Raw genomic sequence first — 16,427 nt, 5'->3', positions numbered from 1 at the left:
TACTCCCTCCTTTCCAAATTGTAGGTCGTTTTGGCGAATCAAGATACATAACTTTTATTATACATCTAGATAAACATTATGTCCAGATACATAGCAAAAATTACGTATCTAATTTGCCAAAACGACCAACAATTTGGAACTGAGCGAGTAGGAGCCAGCGGATTAAAGAGTGGAGAATCATTCCTGACAGAACAAAAGTGGTGGTACACCCAGACTGAACATTTGAACTCCGTAAAATAGGCGATAAGCCTCTACAACAAATTGAGCAATCATCATACTGCCATCAACAGATTGCCAGATATATGTATTGTCTATTCAGCTGTGAATCAACCTATAGTGGAGATATGCTGCTAAGTATGATGAATAAACATTCTAACGAATTGTTTGCGACAAATGGCTTCTACATGCTTGCTTATAATGAGTTGCTGTATTTTCTATAGTATCGGCTGTGCTGGCTCTTCAGTTTACAGGCACCTTCCTATTGGGCTCGAAGACATACTTGATCAAAGAGTCTTTGATCGACAGCAGCTCAGGGAACTCTTTCTTTAGCTTGCTCGCGTCCATCTCGTTGTTGCTCCGGGGTGCGATGATGACCTTGGCCTGCTCCTCGAGAGTGAAGTTTGTCCACTTGAAGCTGGGGTCGATGTACTGCTTGTACATCTCCAGGATCTCGTTGTGGCTGACGACGCCAGGGTTGGTGAAATTATAGATGCCCCGCAGATTCCTTTTCGCCATCTCCACTGAGATAGGCAGGAGTTCGTCCAATATTGTCATGCTGTTAGGGATGTTCACCACCTTGTTGTAACGGCTGATCTTTGTCACAAAGTTTCGGGGGTTGCTGAGGTCTGAAGATATTGGCATCCGGACTCGTAGGGTGCAGACGTTCTCATACTCCTTCAATAGCTCCTCAACCTGCATTTTCCAGAGAGCATAACCACATGTTTCTTTCACTTTTTGAAACATAAAAATGCCAACTGACGAGTTAAGACAAGAACAATGTTAAAAACCAACCACCAAGCATTTACCAACTTACCATTGCCTTAGTCTTCGAGTAGAACGAACCAGTAAAATTTGGTGCATCCTCCTCTTTGAAGCCGATACCTGACCCTTCTGGATGATGTGCATCATATTCAAATATGCACCCAGTGGCATAATTCATCATCAATAAGCCATGCTCCCTACACACATCAGCTAGAGTCAAAGTGCCCACAACATTGGTGCGGATAGTGTCCGGCTTGTGCGATTCACACCAGTCAACATTGGGCCTGCCAGTAACACCAGCAGCATTGAAGACATGTGTTGGCTTAATAGTTTGAATATCCAGGATGAGAGAAGAACGATCTTGCAAGCGACCTTTTCCATATTCATATGGAATTCCTTGCTTCTCACATATTTTTCCAAGAAGTCCACCGATCCATCCTGTCCTACCATATATCAAGAACTTGAAGGCATGCGTTTCTGAAGCACTATCTGATGTTGAATCCACCTTTGTCTTAATGTTATTAAACTGACTGAGTATTACTTTAATCTCCTCAGAGCCCTCATACCCAGGCATCATTAACGTCCTTGGATGAGGCAGCAGTGCACCAGAAACATCACCCCAATAATCGGAATTTGCAACATACCATTCCATTGTCCTCTTCAAGCCTTCCTCCCATGGGGTGCGCTCAGCCCATCCAAGGCTCTTGAGCTTCTCATCATCCAAGAAATACCTCTGATCGTTGAAAGGTCTGTTCTCGACAAACATAATGACTTTGTCAGCTTCCAAATTGAAAAGCTTGCAAACATCTTTTGCTACATCAATGACCGTCCTCTCTCTCTTTGTTCCAATATTATAAACATGTCCAACTTCTCCATGATGAAGAATTACCTCAAATGCTTCCGCGACATCCTCACAATAGAGGTAGCTACGGACATTGGTTCCATCACCATGGATAGGGAGGGGCTCCCCTCTCATGGCCAAGAGAATGAACTTTGGGATAAGCTTCTCAGGAAACTGATTAGGGCCATAGACATTATTTCCCCGAGTAGTGATAACCGGCAGGCCATAGGATCTCCCATATGCCATTACAAGCATCTCTGCTCCAGCTTTGGTGGCTGCATATGGATTTGTGGGGAGCAGCTGTGATGCCTCCTTGTTTCCAACAAGTGCATCCTCATCAGTCTCCCCATAGACCTCATCAGTGCTGACATGGATGAATCTCTTGATCTGGCCAGTGATCTTGCAGGCCTCAAGAAGAACATGGGTACCATAAATGTTGTTCTTGGTAAATTCAAAGGAATTCCCAAATGAATTGTCAACGTGTGTCTGGGCTGCGAAGTGCATTATGGTATCAATGTTCTCCGTGACAAGAAGGAAGTTGACAAGATCAGCACTTGCAATATCTCCCTTGACAAACTTGAAGTTTGGGGACGAGCTCACAGGAAGCAGGTTCTTCAGATTAGAGCAGTAGTCAAGCTTGTCAAGGACGACGATCTTGTAATCGGGGTACTTCTTGGTAATGCGAATCGCAACATGGGAGGCGATAAAGCCAGCAGCTCCTGTAATAAGGATGTTCTTAGGTTTGTAATTCGTCGCCATATCCCCTGTATGATTATTTCTGAAATCCTGCTGTAAAAGCAAGGTAACCAAGCAGGGTCAGAACTGGTAACATGATGAAAAATCAAACGAAGCTGCAGATATGAATTGCATTCAAACAGGGGAAATATAGTTAATTTTCACAGTTCGCAATGAAGACTTAATTGTCATAGCATTCAAATAAGGGAAATATAACGCGGATTGCATTGAAATATAATATTTGTCACGGCAAATTTCATGTTCAGAAATTTGACAAAGCAAATTAACACTAGATCACTAAAAAACTCTAAATACAAGATGCTGAATTAGGGTTAAAAAGAAGAAGAAAGAAACATTGTAATCAGCAGTACGGAAGTTCAATTTTCCAAAGCAACAAGAAAATAATTTGGTGTGCCTGTGTGTGCAATTGGTTGCCAGTCCATAAATAATTTATGACTCCATACACGCAAGGAAAAATATATCATGTTAAGCAATTACAGCACAAAAACTGAAATTGGGTTGAAACATGCCATCCTGTGTGTACAAATAAAACCGAAAGCTCAGATCAGCGCAGCAGCAGCATATAACTAAGCACTTCCTTGCAGCTGACAGAGAAGGAATGCGGCATTAAGTTGAATGTGCCACTAAGATATCTGCTACCGCCTACCAATTTATATATTAATCATCTGAACGAGAAACAGGAGAGGAGGGCGCATTCCTGTATGAAAATTGGGATAAGATTTGCACAAATGAAACCCCAAAACACAATACAGACAAAACAAGGAGATCAGCAAAGGTGCACTTAGATCTCACTTGCAGAGGGCATTGCCCTTCTGCGAGCAGAGGATCAGAATTTGATCTGTTGAGGCATGGAATATTTATTTTCCTTGCATATCAGGGAGTCAAAAGGCCAATTTTACTCAGAGCAAGTTCAATCCAGCTACTAAATCTCTTGTCGCGCTAATTAGACCCTAAGTCGGACTTCGGGTTCGCCGCAAAACGGAGTATCTATTATCTAACATGGAAATTGAAACAAGATAAGGAAAGAAAAAAAAACGAAGGCTGTGATCCGGAAGAGGCGATGTCACTATTCAATTCCCTGCCGGCCTCGGCTTTGGAGCCGATCTGGGCCGGAGAAACAAGCAAACAAGCACCCCGCACGCAATGCAGAACGGCAGGAGGCTGGGCGGCGAGGTCCCCGCAACATCGAGGAGGGGAATGCCACGCGCCTCACCTCAGGCGACGCGGCGGGCCGGCGTCGGTCGGAGAGGGGAGAGAGAGAGATAGGGAGGTGGCGGTCCGTACCTACCGTATGCGACGCGCGGCGCGCCGGCGCGGGAGCGGATGGCGTCGGTTGATGAGAGAGCGAGAGGGAGGGCGCGAGAGCCGGGGAGGAGAGGAGGAGGCTAATAAATGCAGGCGGTGGTGGTGGGGCGCGCAGGAGGGGGAGGAGGAGGAGGGGTCGGTGGTCGGTCTGCGCTGCGGCGGAGAAGACGCACATGCGTGTGCGTGGTTGGTCTCCTATATTTGTAGCCTTCGCAGGCGGTTAAAAAACAAAAAAAACAGGCAATAGGATCACCCTCACGAGTGTTTTTTTTCTTTTTTGAAATCACTGTCACGAGTGTTTTTTTTATAAAAGATACCTGTATTATACCAAGCAGCATATGTGTACAAGACCCAGACGATACAGGCACCTACTAGAAACATACGGAGGGAACAGCTGTCCACGCACATTTGCACAAAAGACCCTAAAGAAAAAGAATAATACAACGAAGTCCTGTAGATCTTTTGCACTTGCAGTGGCCGCCGGTCGTCGCCGACGCCGTCGCCTTCCTCCGCCGTGACCATGGCCAGCACCAGAGCAAGACGACATGGACACCAAGACCAGAAGGAACCCTATCGCTGCAAAGCTTTGACACGAGCCGCAGTAGAGAAGAACGAAGAAAGCGCATCGGCCGGGGACACACCCCGAGCTCCTTTGGCCATGGATCCGCCCTCCCCGCCGGCGAACGGCAAGAAAAGAGAAGCGGTTCACCCACCATGCAAACCTCAACCCCACAGCCAACCCTCTGCATCCTGCCGGCGACCTCCAAGCCATACCTGGATGAGGAGTCGCGGCCATATCTCCTACCTCGGAATCTCCGAGAACCGGAAGCAACCTCGCGGCAGCAAGGCACCCAGCTCCGTCAGACCCCGCCCTCACCAGCCCCTCGCCGACGCCGGAGAAAGCGTCACCGAGACGATGAAGGAGCCGGAGGGACTTATTCCGCCGCGCCGCCGCCGCCACCGCCTCGCCGACGGCGCCCGGAAACCTAAACCTAGATGACCTAGGACCTACTCTACACCACCGGACAAGGAGACGCGGATCTCCCACACATCCGAGGCTCGAAGAGCCGCCGGAGATGGAGGGGATCGGCGTTCCCGCCGGCGGGAGCACGAGTCGCCGCCCTCTCGCCTCTCTCAACTGTGCGCGACTGTTTTGTGTGTGTGTGAGAGAGATGAAAGTACTGTCACGAGTGTTGAAACAATATCAAACGGGTAAAACCAAAACACCTTCACCTAACAAAATGTTTAAAAGGCTTACACTTACTCCTTCCATCCTAAATTATTAGCTGCTTTAATTTGTTTAGATACTTTATTTTACTATGTACCTAAACATAATATATATCTAGATACATAACGAAAATTATATATTTAGACAAACTAAAACGCCAAATAATTTAGAACGGAGAGAGTACTCGATGAGAGGCATCTCCCGGAACCACTCAAAGCAATGGCATACTGAAGCTGCTGATTTTTATTTTTATTTTTATTTTTTGCTTCATCAAGTTGCATTGATCGCCTATACAACAAAAAAAAATCGCGTGATGAACAAGCAAATGCGAGGTGTCATCAACAGCCAGCCGGATGGATCGAGATACTGGAAAGGACAACTATTCGGTGGCGCGCACAGCATCTTGCTTCTGGTGGATCACACAAACAATTAGAATTCGTGTCCGCGCTTAGCTCAGGGGTGAGTGCAGAAGCCGCAAGCTTTGCTTTCAGTTCTGGGGAAGGGCATCCAAGAAGAAGGCAAGCAAGAACCATGTGAGCATGAATTCGTTGGAGCACAAAACTAAAACTGATGTGAGCATGAATTCCTCTAAAGCTATTATTAGCTCCAAGACTTCTCAGGAACAATAATTAAGGACAAGGTGAATGGAAAGGGCGGTTAATAATATAACTTTGTTTGTTTTTCCTTTTCACAGAGGGTTGGATAGTGCCCACGATCTCAACAGTGTCGATTTAACCATTTCCTAACTATAAGTTTACAATATACATTAAATTATGGCAACGACATTAGCGAATCCTAGAGGTGTCAAATGGGTGATCCCACCTCCAACTCTCTTTAATTCAAAATTTTATACTATCTTTTCATAATGAGATTTTATTTTAAAAAAGTAGTACAATATTTTAAAATAAAGAGGATTGGAGATGACCCCAAAGATCACCCATTTGCATCCCTTTCGAATCCTATCAAATCCACGCCACTCATGCTGTTGGTTCGCTTTCAGGGTGTTCTGATAGCTATTTTCCAAATTTCCCAAAAACAAAAATGGGTGTTCTGGTAGGACAACTGCGGAACTGCCTGCCTGCTCCGGCGATGTGGTGGCCCACCTGCTTCGCTCCACCACATCCAATCACACCATTCCTGCAGAGGATTTTGTTGACATCAACTAGCAGAATTAGCAATGGAACAGTCGGCAACAATGCAAAATGTTGTTTTTTTTACGCCCCTCATCTAGGTACAGCTATAGCATCTGTTCATACACATACGCACGCACCACTCTACACACGCACACCACACTCACACCACATGTGTACAAGCAGACCTACAACTATACACAGATACGAAGACCGCGTCTTTCTAGAGATCACCAGAAACCTCCAAGACTCTATAGGCGAGGGGCGCATCGCAGTCCCTTTGTGGCTCCACGCGTGAGAGGCAAGCGCCTAGAAACCATCCAGACGGAAACTGTTCAAATTTAGGGGCAAGCCCCGGTGAGACACCCGAGTGTCGATGCTGGGCATCGAACTCGGGCGGGTGGCCTGCACAACCGCAGCGCTCACCACTGGGCTATGAGCCCGTTCTCATGCAAAATGTTGTTGATTCTTAATTGGGCACCAAGTCAATGCAACCCCATGCTGCTTACCTGAAAGGAAAAAGTCCTTTCCGCCTCCTTCAACTTTAGACCGAATTCATTTTTCCTCCATAGATCACAAAACCGGTTATTTAGACTCCTCGAACTTCCGAAACCGTTCGTGCGACCTCCTTTGAGCGGTTTCAGGGTGACGTGGCAGCGGTTTTCTCCTTTTCTTTTATATTTATTTTGACTGAATCTTTAAAAAATCATATTAAATTATAAAAAAAATCATAAAATAAAAAATCCAATTTTGTTGGACTCCACATGAGTAGATCTATGCAGTGAACATATTATATAATATACTTTAGTATAATTTTTTTGCTGTAATTTTATATATATATTTTTTTGTAATTAATTTATAGATACAGTTTTCGTTGTCTAATTATGGTAAAAATTTTATGGTGGGCTAATCTTTATATGGTGGAGCTGTAGTAAAATTTTTATAATTATAGGATCATAACTACGGCTCCATTTATAACATTTTATGGTGGAGATAAATCTATATCTCAGTCATACATAATCCCATAATTATAACATTTTTACTATGGCTCCACCATATAATGATTAGCCCACTATAAAATTTTTACCATAACTAGACAACGGAAACTGCATCTATAAATTAATTACAGAAAAGTATATATATAAAATTACAGCAAAAAAATTATACTAAAGTATAGCATATAATATGTTCACTGTGTAGATCTACTCATGTGGAGTCTAACAAAATTGGATTTTCTATTTTATGATTTTTTTGATTTAATATGATTTTTTAAAGATTCAGTCAAAATAAATATAAAAGAAAAAGAGAAAACCGCTGCCACGTCACCCTGAAACCGCTCAAAGGAGGTCGCACGAACGGTTTCGGAAGTTCGAGGAGTCTAAATAACCAGTTTTGTGGTCTAGGGAGGAAAAGCGGATTCGGTCCAAAATTGAGGGAGGCAGAAAGGACTTTTTCTTTCTACCTGAAATGGTTGTAGCCAAGGCCCAGTCGCCCGCAATTGCAAGGAGGAGGAGGAGCAGCAGCGCGGACCTGGGCCGGGCCGAGGCGGAGCCGGTGGTGGGCCTAGCGGAGCAACGCACGGGGCATGCTGGCAAGTGGTAGTGGCAGCGACACCGCACCTTTTTGGCCCTGTTTGGCTGGGCATTTATGTTTGGCTGGAGCTGCTGCTGTTGCAACCAAGGATTAGCCCCAGCCGAACCACTGAACCAGCCAGCCAAGCCGCCATCAAGCCACGGATCACTCCAGTCGAACTCTCTCGTCCTGTCTACTGTTTGAAGGAGGAGAAAGCGAGCGCTTCGGTCGTCGCCGGCGGGCCGGCGGTCTTCCTCGCCTCCGATGGCTCTCTGGGCTTCGCGAGGTGGTGGAGACCGTTGTGTTTCCCCCGGTCGGAGGTGGTCGTCCTAGTAGTTTCTAGGGTTAGGTTTCCGGCGGCGGCGTCGAGGTGGCGGCGGCGTCAAGGAATAAGGTCATTCCAGGCTCTTCCCCATCTCGACGTTGCTTCACTCCGGCGTCGTCGACGAGCTCGTGAAGGTGGGTCTCCGTGCCTGGAGCCCTTGTACAGGAGTCAGTCGGCGGCGGCGTGTCGTCCTCGGTGGCGGCGGCTGGTGCTTGCCTCGTGTTTCCAGGGTGTGGAGATGGCTGTGGGTGCTGTGGATGTCAGGAGGAAGGACCAAGCTCGAGCTTCCAACGACGGTGATTGGCGTCGACGGCGAGCTTGGATCCTGGATCGAGGGGGCTCGGGGCGTGGCCCCGGCCGACGGGCTTATCGGCGATGGCCTCTTCTACTGCGGCTCGTGCCAAAGCATTCATGCGTCGGGGCCCCCTCTGGTCTGCTGGTGCGCAGCGGTGGCCGGAGCCGGCGGCGATCCCTGGTGACGGGGATCTCTGGAGTCTTCGGTCTGCAAAGAGTCTAGGGTTCTGGTTGTAATTTTCCATTTGTTAGGGCCCTTTGTGCTATTTGGGTGGGACAGCTTTCCTCCATATCCTTGTATAGTGTATCTGTAGTCTACTGGTCTTTGTACGTCTTCCTTAACTTTTAATACAGGTATGCTTTGATAAAAAAAAGCCGCCATCAAGCCTGCCAACCCCGTACTTGCTTTGTTCCAAAAATAAAAAAAAACCGTACTTGCTTTGCTCATCTCTCCCATGGAATCTATTTGGCCTGAAAAAAAAAGAAGAGATAAGGAAAAGGAAGAAAACAAGTTAAATGTTGGGGAAACACCGGTATTGAAGGAATTCATGGTATTGAAGGAATTCATAATCTCGATGTCAAATTTTGAAAGGTATACGAATTAAGTGTCAGATTCAATGAGTCGTATGTATTAAATATCAAATATTGAAATATGTAATATTTTAGGAGTATTATGCAACCATTCAGATCGCCGATACAATTCAGGGGTAACTGTAGGTACCAATTGCAATCCAAATTAGAGGGGTGAATAAAAATGGTTTTTTTGGATCCATGCCATTACAATTTTCCAATTTCTGAGATACGCCATTACAATTCACCTATTTTGAAACTTGCTATTACAATTCTTCGTTTCTTTGAATCGTGCCATTTTATACGTCTTTGATGCCCTTAGACCCACTGCAGACCCTCGTATTTTCGTATGGCCTAAAATACCCCTGCTGCTTCTCTGCCTACACTCGCTGACGTGTGGGGCCCACACGTCAGCCTCTTCTTCAACCTTCGGTGCTTCTTCTTCCTTCTACCTCAACATCGCAGATCTGGCAGAGCTTGGGGCGGCACTAGGCGAGGTGCCCCTGCCGGCGTCGGCGCGGGGAGCGGTGAGCTCGGGCGTGTTATCGCCAGAATTTGATCAGGATTGGTAGGCCAAATGTCAGAAGAAGCCCATGCTAAAAGAGTCCACTTAGCCAGGCTTATATCATAAGTTTGGCCAAATACAATGATAATTGGGCACTCAAGGGTCAAGCTGAGATGGAGTCACGGGCCTAATCCATGTTGAAGCACAGTCTATTCGCGAGGCTGGTTTGGACTGCAGGAAGAGGCCGCACAAAAATGGACGCCCATGCCACATATGGACTCCGTTTTGGATGTTCTAGATATGCATGGAAAGCTAAGGAGATAAGATTTACAATACAACTGGAATCACGTCCAGATTCGCTCAGAGTTGACGGGAACTTCTGAAACAATAGGACGACCAGTATCTGCCACAATTATACGGCATGTTTCGGCTGATATTTGGAAGCTTCATGAAGATCTGGACCGGTGGAGGGAAGAATCCAGATCATGTTATTTAATCTTCGAGTCTTTATTGAGTTGTAATCTATCTCTAGTCTTCGTTTAGGAAAGAGTTTAGAGGTTGCCTTGCACGGCAAGAAGTCTCCGGACTATAAATATGTACCCTATGACATTTGAGGGGAGAACGTCCTCACGTTTGCAAACAACAACTCTCGGCGCATCGCCACCCCTAATTCTAGGGTTTCATCCAAGTAAGCGACATGCTGCCCTGATCGCTTCTTGCAATTAGGGCAGCATTGTTCTTACCTTTACCTTGGCATTACTCGTATTGAAGCGTTTTTGATGGCGAGTAGTGCTAGTTATCTTGATATTCATAGCATGGTTTTTAGTAGATCTATCATGTTCTTATTGTTTACCATCTACGAATATCATGTTTTCTCTATGTGTTCATGCATGATCTTAAGCTAGTTCTCATCGTAGAGGATTAGTTGCATACAGTTAACACCTTGCTTCTTTTCTGTCTAGTAGATCCAATGTGTTACAGTTCATTCTTATTTTGTAAGGATTAGTTCAATATCTGCTAGGTTAGGCCCTACAAACGGATTGGATGTTGTAGTGATGTATTAGATGCTTTATCTTAGCCTTGATATGGATTGTTCCGTGAATCGTCTCTTACTAGTTCTTAGTCCTCTGTTTTGGGTTATGGTTTAGTTATTTGTTATGCTCGCTAGGCCTAATTACGTGTAGGATGTTCCGATCTAGCAGTGAGACTTTTACCGTCGTGGATCAGATTAGCTAGATTTAATTGAAGCAAATTTTCCATAATTATTTGCTTTATTCATCAATATCCGGATAGATGCAGATCCAATCTGACACCGGGACACGATCGGCTCTTTAAAGCCGATGCAAGAGTCGTCCCGGGGAGTCGACCACGGCTCGGACTTACGTTTCCACGTGCTTGTGTATGCAGGCAAATCGTTGCAAGCACGTTCGCACCCTCCTGATCGGGTATAGGTCAGGTGGCACGCCCGACATTCTCCGGAATCTCCGGGCGCGTGACGGAATTGCGGGCCGTTGACGAGGGAGCAGTGCCTGCCAGCGCCCCGGCGACCTCCCGGCTCTTCGTGTTGCCTATCGCTGCTCGCCGGTGGGTTTCGACGGACAACAGGACGGCGCCGTGAGCTCGGGGCAGCGCCGGTGGGGTGGAGCTCGGGCGGCGGAGGGAGATCGGCCGGGGGTCGCGGCGGGGCGAGCTCGCCCGGGGGCGCGGCGGCGGTGCGCCCGCGCGAGGCCAGGCGAGGCGCATGTCGGCGAGGACCCGCGCAAGGCCAGGCGAGGCGTGGTGTCGGCGAGCTCGCCCGGGGGGCGCGGGGCCATCACCCGCGCCGCCGCGGCGGGGGACTCGGAGCACCGGGACGGCGCGGGGGCCGACGTCGGCGAGGTCGGAGAACTCGGACGCGAACGGCGTGTACTTGTAGTTGACCTTGTACTTGCCCCCCTCCGTGGCCCAGGGGGAGCCGTCCTAGGTGGTGGGTGATAGCATGCTCGCGCAAGGCCAGGCAGGGAGGGGCTCTCCCGGCGGGGGGAGGAGCTTGGCCGGGGTGGGGGAGCTCGCCCGGCGGGGGAGCAGGCCGGCGGCGTGCGGGTGGGGTGGGGTGGGGGGTGCAGAGGTGAGCAGCGCATGGAGAGGAGAGGGTTGAAGGAGGAAGGAGGTTGAAGGAGAAGCTGATGTGTGGGGCCCACACGTTAGTGAGTGTAGGTAGAGAAGTAGCAGGGGTATTTTGGGATATACAAAAATACAAGGGTCTGCAGGTGGGTCCAAGGGCATCAAAGACATATAAAATGGCACGATTCAAAGAAACGAAGAATTGTAATGGCAAGTTTCAAAATAGGTGAATTGTAATGGCGTATTTCAGAAGTTGGAAAATTGTAATGGCGTATTTCAGAAGTTGGAAAATTGTAATGGCATGGATAAAAAAACCCATAAAAATACGGAAAGCACTATGTAAATATTTGGCCACGATGCAAATTGCGAACTAACCCAGGGAGGTTTTCGAAAATTTCGGATCGCGGCCCTGCCGTGCCCTCCGCGGCGACTTGACTCGCCGAAGGACCCCGGTCCGGCCGGGAGGTGTTGGGGGCTGTCTCGGGGAATCTATTTATCGCGCGCGTGAATAAGATCGCTCGGGTCGCAGAAGAAGGCCGTAGTTCATCTTCCTCGAGCAGGCTGCGGCGGCGGCCGGAGGTTGGGCCTTCGGGGTCTGGGTTGTCGGGGTCCGGTGGTCACCACCGACCTTAGAAGAGGGGGTGGGGTGGTAGGGAAGCCAGACGGCGGAGGCGGGTTGCGGTCGGCGGCGGGGACACCGCCGGCCGGGGGCGGCGGGGACGCCGCCGGCCGGAGGCGGTGGGGAGACAAGTGGTGGGCCAGGCACCGGGCGGGGGAGCGCGGATTTGAGCTGATTAGTGTCGGCGGCGGCGGAGGTGCAGCGCCGGAGCCGGGGGAGGCGGGGGAAGGCGGGGGCGCAGCGGCAAGAGGCTTCTGGGATGGCATCGCCGCTAGTCCCGCGCGTTAGGAATAGACGTCCCCGGGCTGTCTGGCTTGGATGCCGCCCGTTCCCGCCAGCCCCTTCACGGCCGCTTCCCTCCACGAGCTCGTCCTCCGCCTCCACCAATGCGGCGGCGGCGGCCTCCTCCTCCGCCGCGCGCACGCGGCCGCCCTCGTCTCCGGCGCCCTGGCCGCCTCCCTCCCGCTCGCCGGCGCGCTGCTCCTCTCCTACGCCGAGCTCCGCGACGTCCCCTCGGCGCGCCTCGTCCTCCGCCACCACCCGCTCCGCCTCCGCTCCGCCTTCCTCTGGAACTCCCTCTCCCGCGCGCTCGCCTCCGCCGCCCTCCCCGCCGAGGCCCTCCGGGTGTACAACCGCATGGTGCGCTCCGGCGTGCCTCCCGACGACCGCACCTTCCCCTTCTCCCTCCACGCCGCCGCCGCCGCCGTCGCCGCGGGGGAGCGTCCGGACAAGGGCCTCGAGCTCCACGCCGCCGCTCTCCGGCGCGGCCTCCTCATCGCGGACGTCTTCGCGGGCAACACGCTCGTCACGTTCTACGCGGCGCGCGCCCGCGCGGCCGACGCGCGCAGGGTGTTCGACGAAATGCCCGCGCGGGACGTCGTCTCGTGGAACTCGCTCGTCTCGGCATTGCTGACGAACGGGATGTTGGAGGACGCACAGCGGGTGGTGGTGGGGATGATGAGGAGCCGGGTCCCGGTAAATGTGGCCACTTTGGTGTCAGTCAGCCTGCCTGCGGCAAAGAGCAAGAGGAGGGATTCGGGTTATGTATCCATGGTTTGGCGTTGAAATCTGGACTTGACTCTGTGGTGAACCTAGGGAATGCATTGATAGATATGTATGGGAAATTTGGAGATTTGGAGTCAGCAATGCGACTGTTTAATGGCATGCCGGAGAGGACTGAGGTTTCTTGGAATTCTGCAATTGGTTGCTTTGTTCATACAGGGATTTATGAAGATGTGCTGGAGATGTTTAGGGCAATGTTGGAACATGGGGTCACACCGGGATCTGTTACATTATCAAGTTTGCTGCCTGCTTTGGTTGATCTTGGTTGTTATCATTTGGGAAAGGAGGTCCGTGGTTACAGTATACGGAGAGCAATGGAATCAGATATTTTCATTGCCAACTCACTGATGGATATGTATGCCAAATTTGGTTCTTTGGAGAAAGCATCAGCTATATTTGGAAAAATTGATGCGCCCAATTTGGTTTCATGGAATGCAATGATTGCAAGTCTTGCCCAAAATGGAGCCGAGTCTGAGGCTTTCAGGCTTTTCATTGAGATGCAGAAGAATGGGGAATGCCCAAATGCATTCACCATAGTGAATCTGCTTCCAGCCTGTTCAAGGGTGGCCTCTCTAAAGATGGGGAAGCAGATACATGCATGGTCAATCCACAGAAGCTTGATGTCTGATTTGTTTGTATCAAATGCTCTGGTTGATGCATATGCCAAGTGTGGGCAACTGAGCTTGGCGCGAAATATTTTTGACAGGTCAGAGAAGGATGATGTGTCGTACAACACCTTGATTGTGGGTTACTCACAGAGTTCATGTTGTTTTGAATCTCTTCATCTATTTGAGCAGATGAGGTCTGCCGGAGTTGAGTATGATGCTGTTTCCTTCATGGGCTGCCTGTCTGCATGCGCTAATTTATCTGCATTTAAGCAAGGCAAAGAGATTCATGGTGTTTTAGTGAGGAGATTGTTAAGTAAGCACCCCTTTCTGGCTAATTCTCTACTGGACTTATACACTAAAGGAGGAATGCTGGATACTGCCTCGAAGATCTTCAATAGGATTACACAAAAGGATGTTGCTTCATGGAACACTATGATCTTGGGATATGGGATGCACGGTCAACATGATGTTGCACTTGAATTGTTTGATTTGATGAAGGATGATGGTGTCGACTATGATCATGTATCGTACATTGCAGTGTTGTCAGCATGTAGCCATGGTGGGCTCGTTGAGAGAGGAAAGAAGTACTTCAATCAAATGCTTGCTCAAAATATTAAGCCACAGCAAATGCACTATGCTTGCATGGTAGATCTTCTTGGGCGTGCTGGTCAACTGTCTGAATCTGCTGAAATAATCAGAAACATGCCTTTTCGTGCTAATTCTGATGTTTGGGGAGCATTGCTTGGGTCTTGCCGTATACATGGAAACACTGAATTAGCACGATGGGCAGCAGAGCATTTGTTTGAGTTGAAACCAGAGCACTCTGGCTACTATACTCTGATGATGAACATGTATGCTGAGGCAGGGATGTGGAGTGAAGCACATGAGATTAGGACTTTAATGAAATCGAGGAAGGTACAGAAAAATCCAGCCTATAGTTGGGTACATAATGGCAATAAGATACAAACTTTTCTTGTTGGAGATGCATTGTAGTGCTGGGACAATTTTGTGTTTATTGATTGTAGAATAGATGGTGGCAGGAAATTTTTCACTACGAATTAATTGTATACAGAAAACACTATTTGCAATATTGCTGTGACTGTTATGATAGAATCTAGCATCATTGTTGGTAAGAGTTTGCAATGACTAGCTGAAGACTGAAGTTAAGTTCATTTAGCTACCAATGACTGACTCTGTAACTAAGGAGAAGTGCTCCTTGATATGTTGGAATGCATGGCTACTCTTGATGGTTCCAATTAAGTCACATATATTTTGTTCATGAGTTCTCACCAAGAAATAGAAGTGACGGTAAACTTTTACATTTATGTTGGTATGCTCTGTAAAAAATGTAAATTTAGCTTAGAGATGATGGTGCAGACTGCAGACTATGATCATACAGAGTAGTATCTGAGGTTGTATTTGTTTTCAGAGGAATTGCAGTAGTCCCTGCATATTTGATTGAGGAATTGCATTAGTCCCCAGTCCTCACGTATTTGATTTGTATCTTAGAGTTACTTGCTGGAGTTTCTACTGATTTTGTTTCGTTGTCCTGATCACAAATCAAGAGGACTCCGGTCAAAAAAAGAAAAGAAAGTAAGCAAGAGGAAGTGCAATGTTTGCCTTTTAACCTGGAAAAGAGAGTGCAAGTTTATCCCTACACATATCGGCGATGCACCACTCGTAACTGAGGTTGTGCTGGGATACCAATGAACATAGAGAAAGATGTGGTACCGGCAAAAGAAGTGGTACTGGCATTTGAATTGCCAGGAAAGTGGAACAGCTAGAAGCTCAGATGGACGAAAGGGTCCAACAGGCAGTACACGCGTGTGAAAATTCTTCAGTGCACGTGTTGCACCACACCAATCAAATATTTTTTCGTTCTGTAGCTCACGAGTATATGTAAACATAAACTTCTTATACATAGAGAGGCACACATACACATGACACGGTCCACACCATGCAGTCAAACATTACACAAAACAGCAACAGCAGACAGCCTGCAGTACTTGGATGTGGGATATGTTCACAATCCCTCGCTGAAGATCCAAGTATTATTCTGAATGGAAAAGGAGAAAGGGTGGTAGACAGTTTCCACGATATGGTAACATAGGTCATAGGTAGTCATGTTTGCAGGAGTTTCCCATTTTGCTCAATTGGGAGCCTGACCCGTTGCATTCACAACAGTAACTGTACCTTGGGCCTGCAAAATTAAGTTTACAAAAATTAGGATACCTGGAAGTTAAGGAGGCACCCATCTGGCTCAGCAGTAGAGAAAAAAAATGAAATTGTGATGGTTCATGTAGCCCTACTGTCCTTCTAGACATGCTAGACATTTTGTTGCTGTCACACAATTCACTTATTAATCATCATGTTTTGCAAGTCTCTTTATGTTATTATGTTCACCTGGTCAATAATTAGCACACTCAACTAGCAAATGAAGTCACTAACAAATCCACTCGTTGCTGCTGCAAGACTAAAGTGAGCGTAAATATAGCCAGAACAATAAGCACTCACAGCTGGAGGAGTTT

The 16,427-nt window shown here is 48.0% G+C and overlaps 1 protein-coding gene and 1 pseudogene across 4 annotated transcripts; one reads left to right on the top strand and one right to left on the bottom strand.

Annotated features, from left to right (window-relative positions):
- Nucleotides 1-162: 162 nt before the first annotated feature.
- On the bottom strand, nt 163-4,061 carry LOC120697038 (trifunctional UDP-glucose 4,6-dehydratase/UDP-4-keto-6-deoxy-D-glucose 3,5-epimerase/UDP-4-keto-L-rhamnose-reductase RHM1-like). Of its 4 annotated transcripts, none has more exons than XM_039980158.1 (3): nt 3,867-4,061; nt 1,034-2,611; nt 163-912 (listed from the first exon to the last, which is right to left on the bottom strand). In XM_039980158.1, the coding sequence occupies exons 1-3, from the start codon at nt 4,056-4,058 to the stop codon at nt 460-462; spliced, it is 2,223 nt and encodes a 740-aa protein (XP_039836092.1). In that variant the 5' UTR covers nt 4,059-4,061; the 3' UTR covers nt 163-459. The 4 variants fall into 4 exon arrangements, with proteins under 4 accessions (XP_039836092.1, XP_039836093.1, XP_039836094.1 ...); XM_039980159.1 differs by having other exon boundaries at nt 1,034-2,608; XM_039980160.1 differs by having other exon boundaries at nt 3,863-4,056.
- Nucleotides 4,062-12,537: 8,476 nt separating this feature from the next.
- Nucleotides 12,538-15,363, top strand: LOC120697037 (annotated as a pseudogene).
- The last annotated feature ends 1,064 nt before the right edge of the window (nt 15,364-16,427 follow it).

The sequence above is a fragment of the Panicum virgatum genome, chromosome 3K (assembly GCF_016808335.1).
Source record: "Panicum virgatum strain AP13 chromosome 3K, P.virgatum_v5, whole genome shotgun sequence".
Classification (NCBI taxonomy): Eukaryota; Viridiplantae; Streptophyta; class Magnoliopsida; order Poales; family Poaceae; genus Panicum; species Panicum virgatum.
Note: the sequence above shows the minus strand (reverse complement) of the source record. Positions and strands in the feature narration are given on the sequence as shown.